Raw genomic sequence first — 17,470 nt, 5'->3', positions numbered from 1 at the left:
CTCTTAATTTATGTTGGACGCATTTGGTTGATATCATTGGTATGTTCTATTTAAGAAAATTTTACCATATACTTCAATAAAAAAATTTTCCTATGAGAAGTATTTCGGTTATTATTTAAAAAAAAAATAGTAGCTTGTTAATGTGTTCCACATAAATTTAATTTAATTTTTTAAACACAAATATTTTTAATAAATTTAAAACTCAATTTTTTAAAATATTTATATATTTTGAAAAACTTAAATTTTATATTTTCGATACACATTTTTAAAAAGTTATTTATTATTATTATTATTAATGTATCAATAAGTTTTTTAAAAGTTTGCCCATTATCAATTTTTTGAAAAAAAATTGTAGTTTTTAATTTTATATTAAAAAGTAATAATAAAATATAATTTTTATTAAAATGTTAGATAAAAATATAGAGTAAATTTTTTTATTTTTAAAGATTTAGTAGTCTTTTTTTCCATCATGTAACAAATAAATGATAAAGTAGATGGGTTTTTATTTTATTTTATTTTGTTATTAAAGATGTTTAATTACAGTTTTATTTATTTTATTTTCACCAATTTATTAAATTAGTCTTTTTAATTTAAAAATTAACAGTTTTAATTTCTTTAATTTTTTAATTAAAAAATAATTATTTAATATATTTTAAATAACGTAATATATAATATCATAAATTAAATTAAATTAGAAAATTATGGCTATTAATAATTATAAATTTGTAGACAAAAAATGTGAACGACGGTAGTTGGAAAAAAAGTTTAAGAGAAGGACGGTAACGACTCCATCTCTGGAAATATTACTGCCCTTATGTTTCTTTTTCTTCTAAGATTAAATTAGAGTAAAGTTTGTAACACTTTATTTTCAACACTATTTTCTAACACTTATTATAATATCCACTTTTATCGAATAAAAATATAAAATTTAGGTGTTGTCCTAACACTTAATATGAGACTTGTTTCAAAAGTTTAGAATCTATATTAATTTAATCTAATATAAAATTAACTGTGAGATATTTTAATTGATTATTTAGTGAAGTTAGTTAATTAATTATACCAGTCAGTCGGTTAATTATTTAATTTTTATTAATATTTTAAATCAAGTACCATAATATAAATATTAAAGTTAAGGTTAGAAAAATAATGTTGATATCACTTCTTTTAAATTAAACAACAAAAATCTAACACTCCAACACTTTATATTTATTTGGTAAAAAAAAATTATAGTGAGAGGACACTATTCAATCCAAGGAGAGTTAGAACCTCTTTCAGGAGAAGACAAAAAAAAGTCAATTAAGAAAAAGTGTAAAATTCACGGCAAAGTGGCAAACAGACACAATTATGTTCAAGCTTACTCTTGTGCTGCAAATCCAATCCTTATATACACTCTTTTGGATCCTAATCTAATAAAAAATGGTCATACTAATAATTATTTTAAGGATTTTGTTAAGGAATCAAAGATATTTTGTATTGTATAAAAACAAATTTGAACTTTTATAAAGTTAAATGTACACTTTCAATGTTACATTTTTTATATTTGATGACTAACAAGTATCTTAAGGGTTGTTGTTATCATTTTTCAATGAAAATATGACATATTAACAAAGGGTACTCCTTAAATAATCAAAAGGGGAAATCTTGTATTGAAAAAAAAAAACAAAATTTTCAATGTTATATTTTTATATTGGTATCACCAACAAATTCATTAAATCAAATTTTTTGTAGTATTGTATTGTCATAATTTTACATGTAATAATTATAATTATGAGCGTGTGATTACAAGTGAGTCTCAAAAAAAAGAAATATTAGTAAAAAAATAACTCATATTAATATTTCCTCTTTTTTTAATTATAAACATTCATTGATAATAAAATTTATTCATAAATATAAATATCTTTTCAATTTATTAGATGTATTTAATATTATTTTTAAACATAACTCAAATTAATATTATTAATTTGTTTTGAAATATAAAAAATAATCATTGAATATATCGACACACAAAATACATTTAGTCATTTTTTTATATAAAATAGACACTTTAACTATGTTTTTTTTTAAATAAAAGTGAAATATACAATAAATATTTATATTTAAAAAGGAAGGAAGGAATTAGTAATTAGCAAACGTCTTTTAGAGGTTACTTCTGTGGTACACAAGTGAAGGATGCATTGTATTATGAATAAGTTTGTTTTAGGTTAAAATATATATTTTCACCTTTCAAATTTAAAAATTTGATAATTTTAAATTTTATTTTAAAAATTATAATATTAATCTCTTAATTTTTACTCTTATAAATGAACAGTCTATTTGATTTTAACTTGAGTAATGCTGACGTGACTTTACTTATTTATTATGATTACATAGAGTTAATTTTTTTTAAATTGTCAACTTATTTTTTAAAATAAAATAAAACTCCTTACTGTTTTTTTTGAATTATAAAAAAAAATCTGATTCTAATTATTAATTAAAATAAATTCAAAATAACATAAGATTGTCAACATTGTATTTTTATCTTTTTAAAAATTATTGTGATTCTTTGTACACTTTTGAAAAAAAATAGAGATATACAAAAAATCACAATAATTTTTTAAAACGTAAAATACACTTTTGACTCTCTTATTTTATTTAATAATCAGAACTAATAATTTTTCTTTTTTTGTTAAAAAAAAACTTCAAAAAATGAGTCGAAAATAGTTAAAACATAAATGAGTTGACAATTTTAAAAAAAAATGAGTAGGAAATATTATTTTAAAAAAATTGAGTTGATAATTATTTTAAAATAAATTCACGTAATTATAAGAAAAAAAATCACGTCAATGTCGACCTAATCAAAATCATAGGGGAGATAATTTATTAAAGAGACTATAACTAAAAGATTAAAAAAACAATTTTTAAATTATAAACTAAAATCACCAAATTTTAAAATTTAAGTGATAAAAAATATATTTTAACTTTGTTTTTTACTATTAGATCAATAAATTTTACCATTGAATCAAACCAAATACAGTTGGACTTAGCAATCCAACAATAAAAAGAAGACTAATGCTTATTGCAACACTATTTTCCTTCTACACGATAGAATTTTTTAAGTATGGTTTGCTTTTGATGTTATGGGGTCATTTGTTCAAAAAGTGTTTCAAGAGTAAATATTTTCTGTTTATTATAAACTACACGGAGTCTCAAATTCTAATCATGTGACTTGTGAGAATTTTTTTATTGTCCAAGATATATCCTCAACCGAAAACAAAGACTAATCTTTCAAGATATTTAAATTCATTTAAGATATTGATAAAAATGTTCTTTCATAAGTATTGGTCTAGAGCGAATCTATAACCATAACCATATGACTCGATTATTTGGCAAAAATATCAAACCATATTGAAAGTATGTGAGATTTTTTATGTATCACAATAAAATAAGATATAATACATTAATTAACATGTATAGAGAGCTAGCTTTCACACACGCATTGAACACGTGTCACTCACAACACTATTTCCTTAGACATTTGACCGTACAACATTGTAAGTTTGCAACACAACAACCTTTGGTAATGCCTACCTTTGTCCTCATCAATCCTCCTTACGTAATTTATTGCATGAATTTCATAAGCTTTATCAGTTTCCTCATATATAGTAATAAAGGATCATACCTTTTTACCACCGCCATTCCAGTACCTTCCATGCAACCTCTATATATACATACATATTTCATTTATTAAAATCTCATTGCATCTATCTTAAGTACTATTAAAAACACCTCTGCAGAAGAAGAATTCACAGATATCATGGTGAAGATAACTGAAGAAATCGATCCCTTCGATCAAGAAGAAGAAGAAGAAATTGACTATGATCAACTAAAGAAGCGCATGTGGAAGGACAAAATCCTACTACAGAAACTAAAGGAAAAAGGAAAAAAAGAAGAAAACCAACAAGCAAAAGATGAAGCATCAAGAAGGAAAAAGATGTCAAGAGCACAAGATTCAATCCTCAAGTACATGATGAAGATCATGACAATATGTAAAGCTAAAGGTTTCGTCTATGGCATCGTCCCTGAAAAGGGTAAGCCAGTAACAGGTTCATCAGAAAGCTTACGTGAATGGTGGAAAGAACAAGTCAAATTCAGCCAAAATGCACCAGCTGCAGTTTCAAAATACTTACCACTCCTTGAAGAAAATCATGAGTTATTAGAATTAGATCCAATTTCATACATGCATCTTCTTTATGACTTGCAAGATACTACTTTAGGTTCTCTTCTTTCAGCTCTAATGCAACATTGTGTTCCACCACAAAGAAGATTTCCTCTTGAAAGAGGTTTAGCTCCTCCTTGGTGGCCTAATGGAACAGAACAATGGTGGGGTCAACAAGGTCTTTTGGCACAAGAACATGGCCCACCACCTTATAAAAAGCCTCATGATTTGAAAAAGGCTTGGAAAGTTTCTGTCTTGGCTGCAATTATCAAACACTTGTCTCCTAATGTGGATAAAGTTAGAAAGTTGGTGACTCAATCCAAGACTTTGCAAGATAAGATGACAGCAAAAGATAGTGCAACTTGGTGTAAAGTTATGAACCAAGAAGAAGCTTTGATTCAACTCACTAATAGGTGTCTTAAGATATCAGAACACGATGATGGAAAAAACCAAGGTGAAAGCTCTAGTAGTAGTAGTAGTATACATGTTTTGAATGAGTTGGTAGAATGTGGAAGTAATGAGAAGAGAAAGAGTGAGTTTGATTTAGATGTTGATTTTGATTTTGAGAAGTTATATTCATATCAATATTCTGAGTGTCCACAAAGTGAATTGTGCATGGGATTTACAAACAAAAGTTCAAGGGTGAACCACGAATCACTCTGTGCTTACAGAACAGAACAAGAACATGTTCCTTTCCAAGATTATTTGTCAGATGATTGGATGAATATGGATATAACAGGGGCTGATAATCAGAAACATGATCATAGTAATATAGTTGGGAATGTGAATGAGTTGGGAGAGATTGTGGAGAGAACAGTAGAAGATTATGGTGGCTTTTGGATACATGGCATGCAACAAGATCTTGAATTGCACATGGGAGTGGACATGAAAAGAGATAACGTGGATTTGAATCAAAATCCAGAACAAGAGACCACACTAAGTCATGAAGAAACCTCAATTTGGGATTTGACATACAATTAAGTTTTTTTGCCTCAACGATGAACTCGGATCATTTGCTGTCATTCAGAACACAATGAGATTTAGCTGGACGGCTGCAGATTATCCGAGACCAGTTTGCATGTTGATATGCTTTCTTTGTACTAATTAGTTAGATAGAAAACAAATGTTTAAATAAAAAGGGACTGTCTCCCAATATGTAACTCATGTGATATTTAACTTATACAAATTAATACTATAATTTTTTTTCTCTTGATTTCATATTTGTGTCACAATGAATGATTCAACTTAAATATATTTACATGGATCTCTAAGTGAATATTCTGCATAAGCCATTTGCTATTATATTGTTAGGATTAATTAATTCTAACTAGCTATGAACACATTGGTGAGTGTGAGGACAAAATAGAAAGGAAATAAAAGCGAGATGACAAAACATTTTTCTATATAGACACTAAGGGAAATATACAAGTTTGATTTTGAGGGTTGAATCAATAATCATAGAAACTATGCCTTTGAGGTATGAAGTCTTCATATTCAAGTCTTGGGCTTGTGTAAGAATACCCCTTTCTGAACCTATTGTTTCTGCTTCTTACTTCCACACCAACAGAAAAAACAGCACAAACAGGTCTATGATCAGAAAATCTTGATTCTCCGCGAATGTATGATAATTGTTCGATGCGGCTTCCACGCCATAATATCCTATCACACCTGAAAATTATTCAATAGCAGATTATTATTAATGGTTATGGTTTATCCAATAATCTACCACGATTTGGATCCTTTGCAGCCTCTCCAATGACCGAAATAACTGAGGTTTGGTTGGAGAGACTGTAGAGGATACGTGTGCTTGATGTACAAAAATCAAATAAAAATTGTTGAAATAACAAGAGGCAGAACGGGAAATACCAAGCAGGTGTTCGGCGTTTCTTCTTTGATTTAACAGTCTCACCAGCGTAAGAATCTGAATTTTGTGAATACTTGTAAGTGGGTGCAAAGACTATCCTTCCTTCTTTGAAACCACTGAATACTCTTCCTGCTTCTCTTTCTAGGTTCAACTATATAAAATAAAAAGCAAGTTGATTAGTAAATTTACTCATGCACAATGAATGTAGGTAGAATCATTGAACTGTTTTATTATATATGGGTGGAGGGACACACTTGATCTCTCTCTAACAAAGTATCCCAGTCATTATCCTCCAACAGAATCCTTGTTTCTTCATAACTCAAAGCCACCCTATAATTCAAATCTCCTAGCCATATTATTCGACTGCAAAACAAGCTAAAAGTTAGTTATTAGAATTCAAAAGGTACACACATAACTTGCAACACAAGTTTGTGTGTTATTGTATAAAAGAGGACGGAAGAAGAACTAAAATGATAACTCAAACATATATACACCCTCCGGCTTTGAATATAAGTAAAAAAATACATGTACTTTTTTGTTTGTGTTTATGGTCGGAGAGGGTACGTGATAACTTACTCGTGATCGACTATCTTTTCTGGTGCTCGATTACAAGGGTTCTTACAAATCCTAGGGAATTGTGTGCCTTTAAGAATCTCAGCTACATCAGAATTTCTCTTCACCTCATCGCCTTCTTTCTCACCAGAAGCCAAGTGACTACAAACGAAACAAAAACTTGTTTGATGTAACGACATACTCATTGATATACACCCCTGCAATCAATTATACATTCCAAATATATGTTATCAGTCATCTTAATTCATGACAAAAAGATAATCAGAAAGTTGAATTATTAGCATAGTGTTAAAAACATAAAAATAGGAGATCGGTTTTATTTTACCTGTCTCTAATTTTTGTTAAGAAATTCATGTTTTTTTAGTAGTACTAGTTTCATGATAAGTTAGTGGCTATGCAATATGTTGAGTGAAATTAATATATAAAGATCCTTTTGCTTACCTTGTTACCTAAGCAACCCATGATTCCTCTCCCTACGGAGTCTACTCTAAGATGGCCAATGTGAGGTACTAATTCTTTCTTTGTCCATATGGTGAGAAAAATTCCGACCATTTGCTTACTTGATATAAGAGAGTATTTGGATTGACCAGGAGAAGGGGGTATCTCTGCAATTGAAAGCAACTCTTCCATGGTGCTTTCGCCGCGAATCTCGGAATCTAACTTACTCATAGGATCACTAAATTTTCTCATCCTCCTCCTCTCTCTAGTTGGAGATTCCACAGGACAATTGCAAACCTTAAGGAGGCTGCTACCTTCAGCCCTGAAACTCCTACTAATAGCTTTAAGAGAAGGCTTTTGAAAGAAATTTAGACTTGCTGGTGATTTTGATTCCTTTGTGCTGTTATTGGTTTTCGATCCTGCTCCTGAATCAGATGAATCACTGAATTCACTTTTTGGTGTGTTTAGTGCTTGACTTATTAATGATAGCCACTTTACAGCAGGTTCATTGTCTTCAATTACTAGAACATTTCCAGCACTTAGAGGAACAATTTCCTGAAATCTGAACAACAAGTATTTTAGAAAATATCAAGTTTGTAATGCTTTGAATGAAAAACAAATTGCTAGAGAAACAATTGCATTGCATATTAGACGGAACATCATTATTTTTCATGCACTACTATTTTTTTTTTTTTTTTTTTTATCTTAGTGTAATTAGTAACACAACATCTTTGAATAGTTCTTTTCTCCACACAAGCTATATAGCCAAGGTTTTAATGATTTTCAATGCTGTGGCAACTACAAGGCAACTGAGATTGAGACTACATCAGCTATATTTGATTGCAATTCTCAACAATATCACGCATCACAACACAATCAAGACCTTGATTTAAACCTTGGCTATAAGTTTCTACTTTACAAGGAGAAGCTTCATACTTGATTGTTTCCGGAGTACTGTTGTCAATTGCTGACTACAAAAAATAGCATTTCATTCAAATTATGCTATGTTTCAATACTACAACACCGCTATTTGACAATATTTTATACTAAATAGTGTATAGAAGAACAATAGCGATTTGTTTAAATTCCGCTACACTATAGTTGTTATTTGACAACACTTCCACTGTAGTAAAAACCATATATTCAAACTCCAAAGATAGTCAAAATGTTCCTTGTAGTAGAAGCTATAATCTAAACTCAAAAGTATTGTTGAAATATTGTGAACTTGTGAGTGTGTTCATACCCTAAGACATATATATCTGCAGAACCCTCCACCAGCAAGAAATCTTGAAGGTTAAGATCATAGCTTGGAGATTTTCCTCCCACATTCCATGTTGCTACAAAGACCCTGCAATTCCAGTTATGAAACAGCATAGCATGAATATAACATGGTATCTGAGTCTGACTATTGTATATGCAAGCAAATACAATGTGCTTTTGAAGCCTTGAACTGAAAATGGAATCACATACCTGAAACTCTGAATTTCATTTTCTGGAGCCATAGGCCTTTCAAAATTGGACAAATTTAGGCCTTCAATCCCAGGACTAGTCTCCCTCTCTGTGGTTTTGGATAAGAAATTAGATTCATGATTTATATTGTCACGTTTTGATATCCTAACAAATCAATCATTGAAGAGGTATATTCAGTTGTGTTATTTCAACAACCAAAATTTGACGACTTTCGTGCTAATTTTTTAGGTGGCTAATTGTGTTCAATATAGGGTTAACTGATAGAGCAGATAGCGAAATATATTAATCATCGACATAATTTTATTGACCATGAATTTGAACACCTTAAATTCTATAATTTTTAAATATTCAAATTTAAATGTATTTGAACACTTAAAAATTGTGATTAATCACGTCCAAATTCATGCATAATAAAATTACATCGATAGTTAATGAGTATCATACACATGATATTTCAACTATTTTCTAGAAAGATGTCACGAAAATTGTACAATTTAGTCGTACAACCATTTCTAATACTGTATTATTTAATGCGTCTACTATGATAAGACAAGGGGAGCTTAAGGTCAATATCAAACAAGAAAATTTGATTTCCTTCCTTATTATCTATCCCTTGTTGATAAGAAAAATCCTAATAATAACCAAAATATCACTGTTGTTAGGTAAGCTACCAAAACAATACATGAGAAAAATTTCGTCTTGTGTGATAGATACGTAGGTCTATATCAGTTTTGATTCATAATCTAGAGTTGACCCTAAAGTTTATCAATGTAATCAAAAACCAAAAAAAATGGATATGCTGATGTTAACATTATATAATATATTTTGAGTCAAAAAAAACATTATATTATATAATATAAAAAATGTGATAGAGGCAATTATATTAATTCAATTTTATGAGAATGTGAAAATTATTATAGAATATAAACTATTCATACCTGAGAAACTTTTTCTCATGATGGGAGAAGCTTCAAGGAATGCTTTTCTTCTAGTTTCAATCCTCTTCTCCAAATCTTTCAATACAAAGCATTTAAAGAGAGAAAAAATATTAAAAGGGAAACATGACACCATGAAAATGAAGAGATTATAGGGGAAAAATCAATGTAATGAATACCAAGAGTAACTGAATCTCCTTCATTTGATGATTTGACTGCATCTTCATCCATGCCTCTTCCATTTTTCTTTGATCCAAAAATCTTTGGCAAGAGAGACTTTATGCAAAGAAAAAAAAAACAGAATCAACAACAATGTAACCAACCATTTTACACTTAAAACACAAGAACAATGCATAAAGGAAACTGAAAAAAAAAAAAAAAAAAAACCTTTTTCTTTTTCTCATTCTTGACAGAATTGTCAGAAGAATTAGTTGTAATGCTGGAATGTATAGGGCTGAGAGAAAGGTTGTTGTTGTTATCTTTGGTCATTTCAGAATTAGCATTTGATTTGGAACGTGAAGATGTAGACGAAGACATTCATTCATTTATGTTATTATTTCAATATCAATCATGTATATTCATGCATTCATTTATTGTTTCATAATTTGAGCATGCTCTTAGGTTCATTACATTCACATTTGTCATGATAGTGAGAAAATAACAATGTGTGCATAGATTCTGGTGATTAATTACTACAACAAGACTGCACAATTGTATTTCTTCTTTGTAATGATGTATTTTTATTTTTATTTTATTTTTATTTTTTTGGTTGTAATAATTGGATTGAATTTTTGGTTGATTTTCTATGTTGTTGTTTTCAGTTTTGAAAGGAGGAGATTTTGGTGGCAGGGCTTTCGGAGCACTTAAGGTTGAGGGCGATAGGGAGCCATAAAGTGGTATAAAACCGTTGTAACTTAACAGCTCACACAATCAGCCAAAAAATAGATAAATAAATAATATTAGACATTTAGAATATTGGACTTTTAGACATTAAAAATAGATAAATAAATGCTATTAGACATTCTTAAATATAGATAAATAAATTTTTAGTTCTTATAAAATTTTATTATTTTATTTTTAGTATTTATGAAAAAATTTATTATTTTTTAATCTTTTAAATATTTAAATGATTTTATGTTGTAATATTTAAAATATTATAAAAAACTTTCCTACAAAAGTTTATAATTTTTTAAGAAAACGATAAAGTAAATATGTATTTTTTAGCATAAAAAATATAAAATTTTATATTTAATTCATCGTTTGTTTAAATTTTAAATTTTTGTATAAAAATTGCTACCATGTCTTAAATAATACTGTAAAAAATAATTAAAAAAAAAAAAAAAAAAAAAAATAGTTGATTTAAAATCAGAGATTAACAATAAAAAAATTCAAAAGATGAAATTTTTTTATTTTTTGTAAAAACTAAAAATAAAATAGTAAAGTTATATAAAAATTAAAAACTTATTTAATTTGTTAAAATATAAACTGAAATTAAAGATATTCGCCAAAAACACAGGTCAAAAAATAAAAATTGGGCATATATCATAGTGGTAGGCTACCACTATCATATTATCTTTCAAAATATTTAACTACGTATGTATGACAAAATATGAATCAAACTTTACATGATTAATGCATATCTATTAAATTCTATTTTCTTTCATATATCATAAGACATGGTTCTATTTTGTGACATAAGATATCTTACTCTTGCAATGCTAATGGTTAAACAACAACCCCGTTAATTTTAAAATGTTTTTTTTTTGGTATCATTACAATTAAATCCCTTGGTTAATTTATTCAAAAAAAAATCTCTTCGTTACTTTCCTTTGTTAATATTCAAATTTTCATTTTCAATTAAAATCGTCATAAACTATATTTTGATTTAATTAATTTAATTTAATTTTACTTTTCCCTCTAAAAACTCACCAAACAAAATATCCAATTTTATTCAAATAGTAGCGTTATTTGGCAGAAAGAGATTTCATACAAATCAAACACACAAATCACTATGTCAAAGTTTTTTAAATTGCCGCATAAAAATAACAACACATTTGTCAGAAAGCCGCACAAAAGTTGATTATACAGTTTTTGTAATCACTAGCATTTTCCTTTTTCAAAATAAAAGCATCAAGAATGTACCATTGCCATCCAATACTTTTTATTTCTTGAAATATTTTCTCCTTCGAAACTACAGTTTGATCATGTATATGATGATAAGGAAACACATGGACAATCCTTTTGTCAAATTATAAATGACATGATGGTCTCACTTTTCAACCCTATATCCATTTTCTATAAGCTCTAAAACATGACAGCTACACCTACACAGATGATAAATGATCACTTACATTCAGACACAAGTTCTAGCTAGAGTCACATTATCTATCTTAGTTGTTTTTCACTATCTCTCAATTCAAAACTGTTCTGGGGGGACTGTACATTGTACAGTGCAGAAAAAAATTTGGACTCCGATGTTTTTGCTTGAAATTGTTCAGGATTGATGCATTCCTTCTGATAATTTGGAAATCTGATCGAAGGGTTGTTAGAGCATACGAAAAAAAGTTAATTCTGAGAACAGCCACACCCAGAAAGTAAACTATGAAACCGTCCACCAAAAATTAACATAGACCACTATACCTGCAAGTATACATGAGCATACTCAGTCATCAATATTCAGATTATCAATTAAGCTTAGATTCAGTCATGTATGGACAATATCGGGTTTAATGGATTCAATATATCAAACCACTGTGGACACCAAAAATATGAATCATCAATATGTATATTGTAGCATACCATTTTGATCTTTCGCGTGACGTTACAATCAATAACTTCAATGTGACATTTCATCCAGTTGTTGTCTGTAAACAGCTAAGCTCTGCAGACATAAATGGCAATTTACAGCATGAACAAATAAATAAACACATGATCTGATGATGTCTACCAAATTAGAAGAGATAATATATACAGGAAAAGGACGAGAATATCTTTATTATATCCTCTCCGGTATGAACCCCAGAAACTTATCATTAGCCGGCATGTGGTGTATAACTATACACAAAAAGGGTCCTGTTAAACCCCAAAGGAAACAGATTCTACGGTTTTTCAATAGGATATAATTATTGTCAAATGTTAACAGATAGATATATACCTATCTCATGTGTCGTACAGAGAAAGTATGACAGCACCTTTGTAACTAGTAAGCTTAAGCTTTCTTTTGAACAACAATAATAATCTTTTCACACTAGGCAAGTTTAGCTTATTGGATCAAACAAGGTCACAATATCCTATTGCAAATCATGTTTACGACAAACCATTTGTATCTTCTATCACATTTCAATATAAATCCTTCTTAATGATTTTTTCCACGTTCTTTCTTGGTCTCCCCTTATCTCTCTATCAATTACAATACGATCCATCTAATCTTACTCTCCGTAGTGTGGATTGTACAAGTCTTTTCCACACAAACCCAAACCACCTAAGGCGAGATTCGACCGTTGAGCTTATTTTCTTATCTCTCCTTACTTGAATCTTATGGCTTATATCCCTCTTTACAATCCCATTATTTTGTATGATAGACTCGAAATATTTAAACTATAAGTTGTGGTATTGTATAGTCTCAGATGTTCACTCTAAGAATTAGTGCAATTTCTGCTTAACTTACATTACATTCCATATTATCTTACTTCTACTTAAAACAAAAACTATGTGCTTCCAGAGCTTTTCTCCATCTAATGGAAATATACTTTATTCAAGACTTGAACTGAAAACTGCTTATGTAATTATAGGAGAAGATTCCCACCTTTCAAACAAAATAAATATCTCTTATATAATTTTTGGTGAGATTCAAGTCTGTATGTGCATGGAGTTCGAGACCTATTAGAGGATGGGGAATCCAACATCACAACCACATCTAAATCTTTAAAGCTGAACTGATGCCAGTTGAGATGCAAGGCCATTGAAAGATTTCAAATCATTTTGATTTGCATTATCACGCCGCTTAGTTCCTAATTCCTATGATTAAAAAATCGGAATGATAGCAAAACTACAAAATCTGAGAATTTAATGCAGATATATACAGGTAATGATTAGCCAAAAACAAAGGCTCCTAGAAAACTAAGCCATATGATCCTACATACATTTAAGAAGCATTCAGTGCCAATTCAGCTACCACTAACAAAAACCATGCTAAGGGATGATACCTCAGTATATGCATAAACACCAGCTTCTGTAGGTCCCACGGGACTCCCTCTACTACTAAACCTTCCATCTTTATATATGTATAGCAACGGTATACCAGTTGACAATTCTAAATTAGTGACCTGTTTGTTAACAGAGAAGTAAAGTAAAGATCAATCCTTGTTCAATCAATACCCACACACAAAAATGAGATAGTGGAAATCAAAATAACAACAACATGCTACCTCTTGAGAGGTCATTTTGTCTAGATACATTATAATAGACCTCAATGAGTTCGCATGAGCAGCAACCATCACATGCTTTCCTGATTGCAGCTGGGGTTCAATCTACAATGCGTTCTTCTCAGTGTCAACTCTCTTAGCAATTTAAAATAATTTAATCCACACAAGAAATCAAATATAACACTTCGGCATTAAGAAAGAAGAAAAATGAAATCCTTACAAATTCTTTAAAATAGGTAACAGCTCTCCGTAAGCACATTTCCAAGCTCTCACCCTTGGGAGGTTGAATATCATAACTGCGACGCCACTCGTGCACTTGCTCCTTCCCATATCTTTCTGCAGTCTCCTTCTTATTAAGACCCTGTAATTCCCCATACCTATAGAAGTAGAATAGAGAATGACATCGTATCCTTCTGAAACTCATTGAACATACTATGAATAAAAGCAAAGGCATAGCCACATACATCCTTTCATTCAACTGCCAAGTTGTTATAACTGGAATGGATTGTTTTATGGTTGTTTCACTGTATACTTGACTCCATGTTGTTGCCTGTTCACTCTCATTATGCATGATAATTGGAACCTATAGAGTAAACAATTGGTAAAGAATAAAAGAATTACCGGTAGACTTAACAGTTGTGCAAACAATGGCTTTATTTACAAGTAGGACACAATCAGTGACTGTTTAAATTATTGAATATATTTTGATTGAATTTAAACCAAGTATTTTGGTCATAGAAAACGCAGTATGTTTTTTTGTCCCTTTACTTCAATCAGTGAAAGAATAATGAACAAAATACAAAGTGAAATCACCTAATGACTAAAGCCACCTTACTTTATTTTGGCTTACGACAGATATACGGGATTAATAAAATGAATGTCAAGTTAAATGGGCAAAGTCACTTTCTTGTAAGCATTTTTCATCATACCAATTGCATGAAAAACATATGGGCAACATTAACAGTCAAGTTTAAAATTAACTGACAAATCCACTACTTCTAATTATATGATGTAGCATTTTCCAACATAAAGAATCTATTTTGAGCAAGTATTTTGCAATTCCACTATAAATGGAATCAGTACCTTCTTTTGGTGATGCTGAGTCATTGCAAGCATAGCTGTCATCTTTGCTCGGATCAGCCCAGATGTAAAAATCATATCAACCGGTATATAGCTAATCCTCTTACCAGCTTCAATGGCTTCCTCTACTCCTCTCCTTGTCAAAGGCACATCACAACATCCCGTGAATAAGTTCTTTTCATTCCACATCGACTCACCATGACGAATCAATATCAAAGTACTCTCAGCTACAAAACAAGTTCAGAATACCCCCCAATAAGAATATAGAAAAGATCACAAAAGAATTATATAACTTACTTGATACATACATGGTATACAATTTAAGCAACAAAATTTACATGCATAGGGCAAGTACATGGTTAGAATCATGTTAGTATCATTTTTTTTTTTTAAATAGTTGAATTAGTCAGCTAAATCGAATGAATAGGCATTTTAGTCCTTGAAATTGTAAGGTGCGATCTATTTAGTCCTTCAAATTTTTGAAATAGCAATTTAGTCCTTTAAATTGAGAAATATCAATCAATTTATAAGACTATTTAAGTCAATATGTATGTCTTTTATTGGTTTTGAAATTAATGTTTACAAAAGAAATATTTTGTAATTTAAGGACTAATTTGTCATTTCTTAAATTTAATGAAATAAATTGTTGGACTCTTACAATTTCAAACACTAAAATGACTATTTACTCATGCTGAGTTACTCATTGACATTTCATATTAAAGACTGTGTTCAGAGTGTCCAACACCGATAGTGTAGTTATATTCAATTTTCGCAAATTATTACTAGCATAGCATGGTACCTCGTGTTCATGTCTATGTCAATGTTTCATAACTAGTGGTTGCTCGAGTTTCTCAAGAGTTTATTTCTATATGTGTGCAAATATAATATTGAAAATTAATTGTTATAAAGAAAGAATAATTCCTTACTTGATGAGCCATGAGAAATGGAGTGCGATGGTGTGGGATCAACAGCAGAAGCATTACAAATGGATGCAATAACGGGATTGAATTTATGGTGGCTAGCATTGCAAAAAAAGCGCGATGAGATTAATTTCCCGAATATTCTAGAAGATCCAAAGGGAGGAACGTCAAGAAAACCCGCAGGTTGGAGAATAAAATTAGCAGCCATTGTCCTGATATTAAAAAGTAACAGAAAAATGGAAAAAATTAAAATTCCTATCGCTCTTCTCGCAATGTGAAGATTCTCATAGGATCGTCAAAATTTTAATTTAAAACAATGCAATCAGGATCATACGGCATTAATTTCGAAATGGAAATAGTAATACATATAATATAATAATGATGAAATATAAAACTGATAGAAGAAACTTACTAGAGAATGGTTGCGTATCAGAGTAAGTCAGAGTTGGAGGAGAAGAAGAAGAAAAGAATAATAAACTGTGATACCTACCAAGATTCGAAAATGGTCCCAACAAGAATGCAGAGAGCATGCGATGGGCGTGACTTGTGTCTGAAAGGTTTTACGACGCCGTTTATATGATTTTTTCATTATTATGATTTATGAATTATGATGATGATTTTAAGTGTCTCAATTAACTAATTTTCATTATATATGAAATTTGCTAAATTTTTAAATAATTATTAAAACTCATGTTTATATTGTAATAAAAAAAGTAAATAATATAATAAAAAATAAATAAAATGGATTAAAAAAATTTAAGAAAATTGAATAGAAAAATATTGAAGAAATATTAAATAAAAATATTACATTTGTTATTATTTTAAATAATTAACTCTTGAACTATAAATTATAAATTATCAATTTCAGCTTATAGTTTAATTTTACTAAACGAAATTTAAAACAAAAATTACAAAATAAGCAAATTCCAAATTACCTCACTTTCCATTTTTAGTAAGCATAAGATATTGTCTCCGATGAGAATGAATCAAATTTAAAAACATTTATTAAAAATAATTATTCAATTCTTTTAATATAAGAGATTATCCCTAAATCAAACAACATAGATAATATAAAAAAGAATTGACAGAAAGCTTAAACCATAGATTATCCTTAAACCAAAAAGCTTATGACAGAAAGCTATCAACAGAATTGACGACACAGATTATCCACTAATAAAAAAGAAATCACCAAATCCATGGGAGAAACACATGGATCTTCAAGATCCTATTCCTCCACACCATGACCAAACCAACACAAAATGATTAACCAATAGACCATGAAATAAGTTCCTTCAAAGTACAGTCGGACAAGAGAATTATAAACGCCGCAGTTAATCAGTTCCTAAAACACAACGCCTTGGATGATTCAACCATTGCGATAAAGAATAGACAAAGCTCTTTCATTTATTCCTTATTCATTTTCGTGATAATTTTTTTGCCTATTTTATTAATTTGGATAATTATGCACCGAAGTCTTGGAAGATCATTCGGTTCCTTGCTTTCCACACTAACCACATACAAGCACTCCATACACGAAATAGATCATTTGATAACTATCTCCCACTTCCTAA

General features: G+C 29.6%; 3 protein-coding genes across 6 annotated transcripts; 1 reads left to right on the top strand and 2 right to left on the bottom strand.

Moving 5' to 3' along the window:
* The first annotated feature begins 3,675 nt into the window (after positions 1–3,675).
* On the top strand, positions 3,676–5,411 carry LOC101500668 (putative ETHYLENE INSENSITIVE 3-like 4 protein). The gene has a single exon (XM_004503997.4). It carries the CDS (start codon positions 3,794–3,796, stop codon positions 5,174–5,176), a length of 1,383 nt encoding a protein of 460 aa, XP_004504054.1. The 5' UTR covers positions 3,676–3,793; the 3' UTR covers positions 5,177–5,411.
* Positions 5,412–5,473: 62 nt separating this feature from the next.
* Positions 5,474–10,114, bottom strand: LOC101500357 (type I inositol polyphosphate 5-phosphatase 5). Its single transcript, XM_004503996.4, has 10 exons — positions 9,863–10,114; positions 9,655–9,751; positions 9,479–9,553; positions 8,541–8,628; positions 8,314–8,418; positions 7,074–7,632; positions 6,636–6,829; positions 6,314–6,422; positions 6,062–6,210; positions 5,474–5,863 (listed from the first exon to the last, which is right to left on the bottom strand). Exons 1-10 carry the CDS (start codon positions 10,010–10,012, stop codon positions 5,644–5,646), a joined length of 1,746 nt encoding a protein of 581 aa, XP_004504053.1. The 5' UTR covers positions 10,013–10,114; the 3' UTR covers positions 5,474–5,643.
* A 1,394-nt stretch (positions 10,115–11,508) lies between these two features.
* On the bottom strand, positions 11,509–16,499 carry LOC101500018 (2,3-bisphosphoglycerate-dependent phosphoglycerate mutase 1-like). 4 transcript variants are annotated; one of them, XM_012716768.3, is made up of 9 exons: positions 16,390–16,499; positions 15,906–16,111; positions 14,983–15,206; positions 14,364–14,482; positions 14,120–14,276; positions 13,903–14,004; positions 13,681–13,800; positions 12,275–12,356; positions 11,509–12,115 (listed from the first exon to the last, which is right to left on the bottom strand). In XM_012716768.3, the coding sequence occupies exons 2-8, from the start codon at positions 16,105–16,107 to the stop codon at positions 12,312–12,314; spliced, it is 969 nt and encodes a 322-aa protein (XP_012572222.1). In that variant the 5' UTR covers positions 16,108–16,111; positions 16,390–16,499; the 3' UTR covers positions 11,509–12,115; positions 12,275–12,311. The 4 variants fall into 4 exon arrangements, with proteins under 4 accessions (XP_012572222.1, XP_004504052.1, XP_027191339.1 ...); XM_004503995.4 differs by having other exon boundaries at positions 16,312–16,476; XM_027335540.2 differs by having other exon boundaries at positions 11,511–12,115; positions 15,906–15,997; positions 16,312–16,473.
* Between the last annotated feature and the right edge of the window lie 971 nt (positions 16,500–17,470).

Source organism: Cicer arietinum, chromosome 6 (genome assembly GCF_000331145.2).
Source record: "Cicer arietinum cultivar CDC Frontier isolate Library 1 chromosome 6, Cicar.CDCFrontier_v2.0, whole genome shotgun sequence".
In the NCBI taxonomy this organism is placed as follows: domain Eukaryota; kingdom Viridiplantae; phylum Streptophyta; class Magnoliopsida; order Fabales; family Fabaceae; genus Cicer; species Cicer arietinum.
This window is presented reverse-complemented; position numbering and strand designations above follow the sequence as displayed.

What these genes read in the sequence shown, in the direction of transcription:
- LOC101500668 (XM_004503997.4), top strand. Translation starts at nt 3,794, where the DNA reads ATGGTGAAGATAACTGAAGAAATCGATCCCTTCGATCAAGAAGAAGAA.
- LOC101500357 (XM_004503996.4), bottom strand. Translation starts at nt 10,012, where the DNA reads ATGTCTTCGTCTACATCTTCACGTTCCAAATCAAATGCTAATTCTGAA. An exon ending in AGAATGAGAAAAAGAAAAAG is followed by an intron (nt 9,752 to 9,862) that starts GTTTTTTTTTTT and finishes CTTTGCATAAAG; the next exon opens with TCTCTCTTGCCAAAGATTTT. An exon ending in TGGGTTGCTTAGGTAACAAG is followed by an intron (nt 6,830 to 7,073) that starts GTAAGCAAAAGG and finishes AATTGATTGCAG; the next exon opens with GGGTGTATATCAATGAGTAT.
- LOC101500018 (XM_012716768.3), bottom strand. Translation starts at nt 16,107, where the DNA reads ATGGCTGCTAATTTTATTCTCCAACCTGCGGGTTTTCTTGACGTTCCT. An exon ending in TTACCTATTTTAAAGAATTT is followed by an intron (nt 14,005 to 14,119) that starts GTAAGGATTTCA and finishes AACGCATTGTAG; the next exon opens with ATTGAACCCCAGCTGCAATC. An exon ending in ACAAAATGACCTCTCAAGAG is followed by an intron (nt 13,801 to 13,902) that starts GTAGCATGTTGT and finishes GTTAACAAACAG; the next exon opens with GTCACTAATTTAGAATTGTC.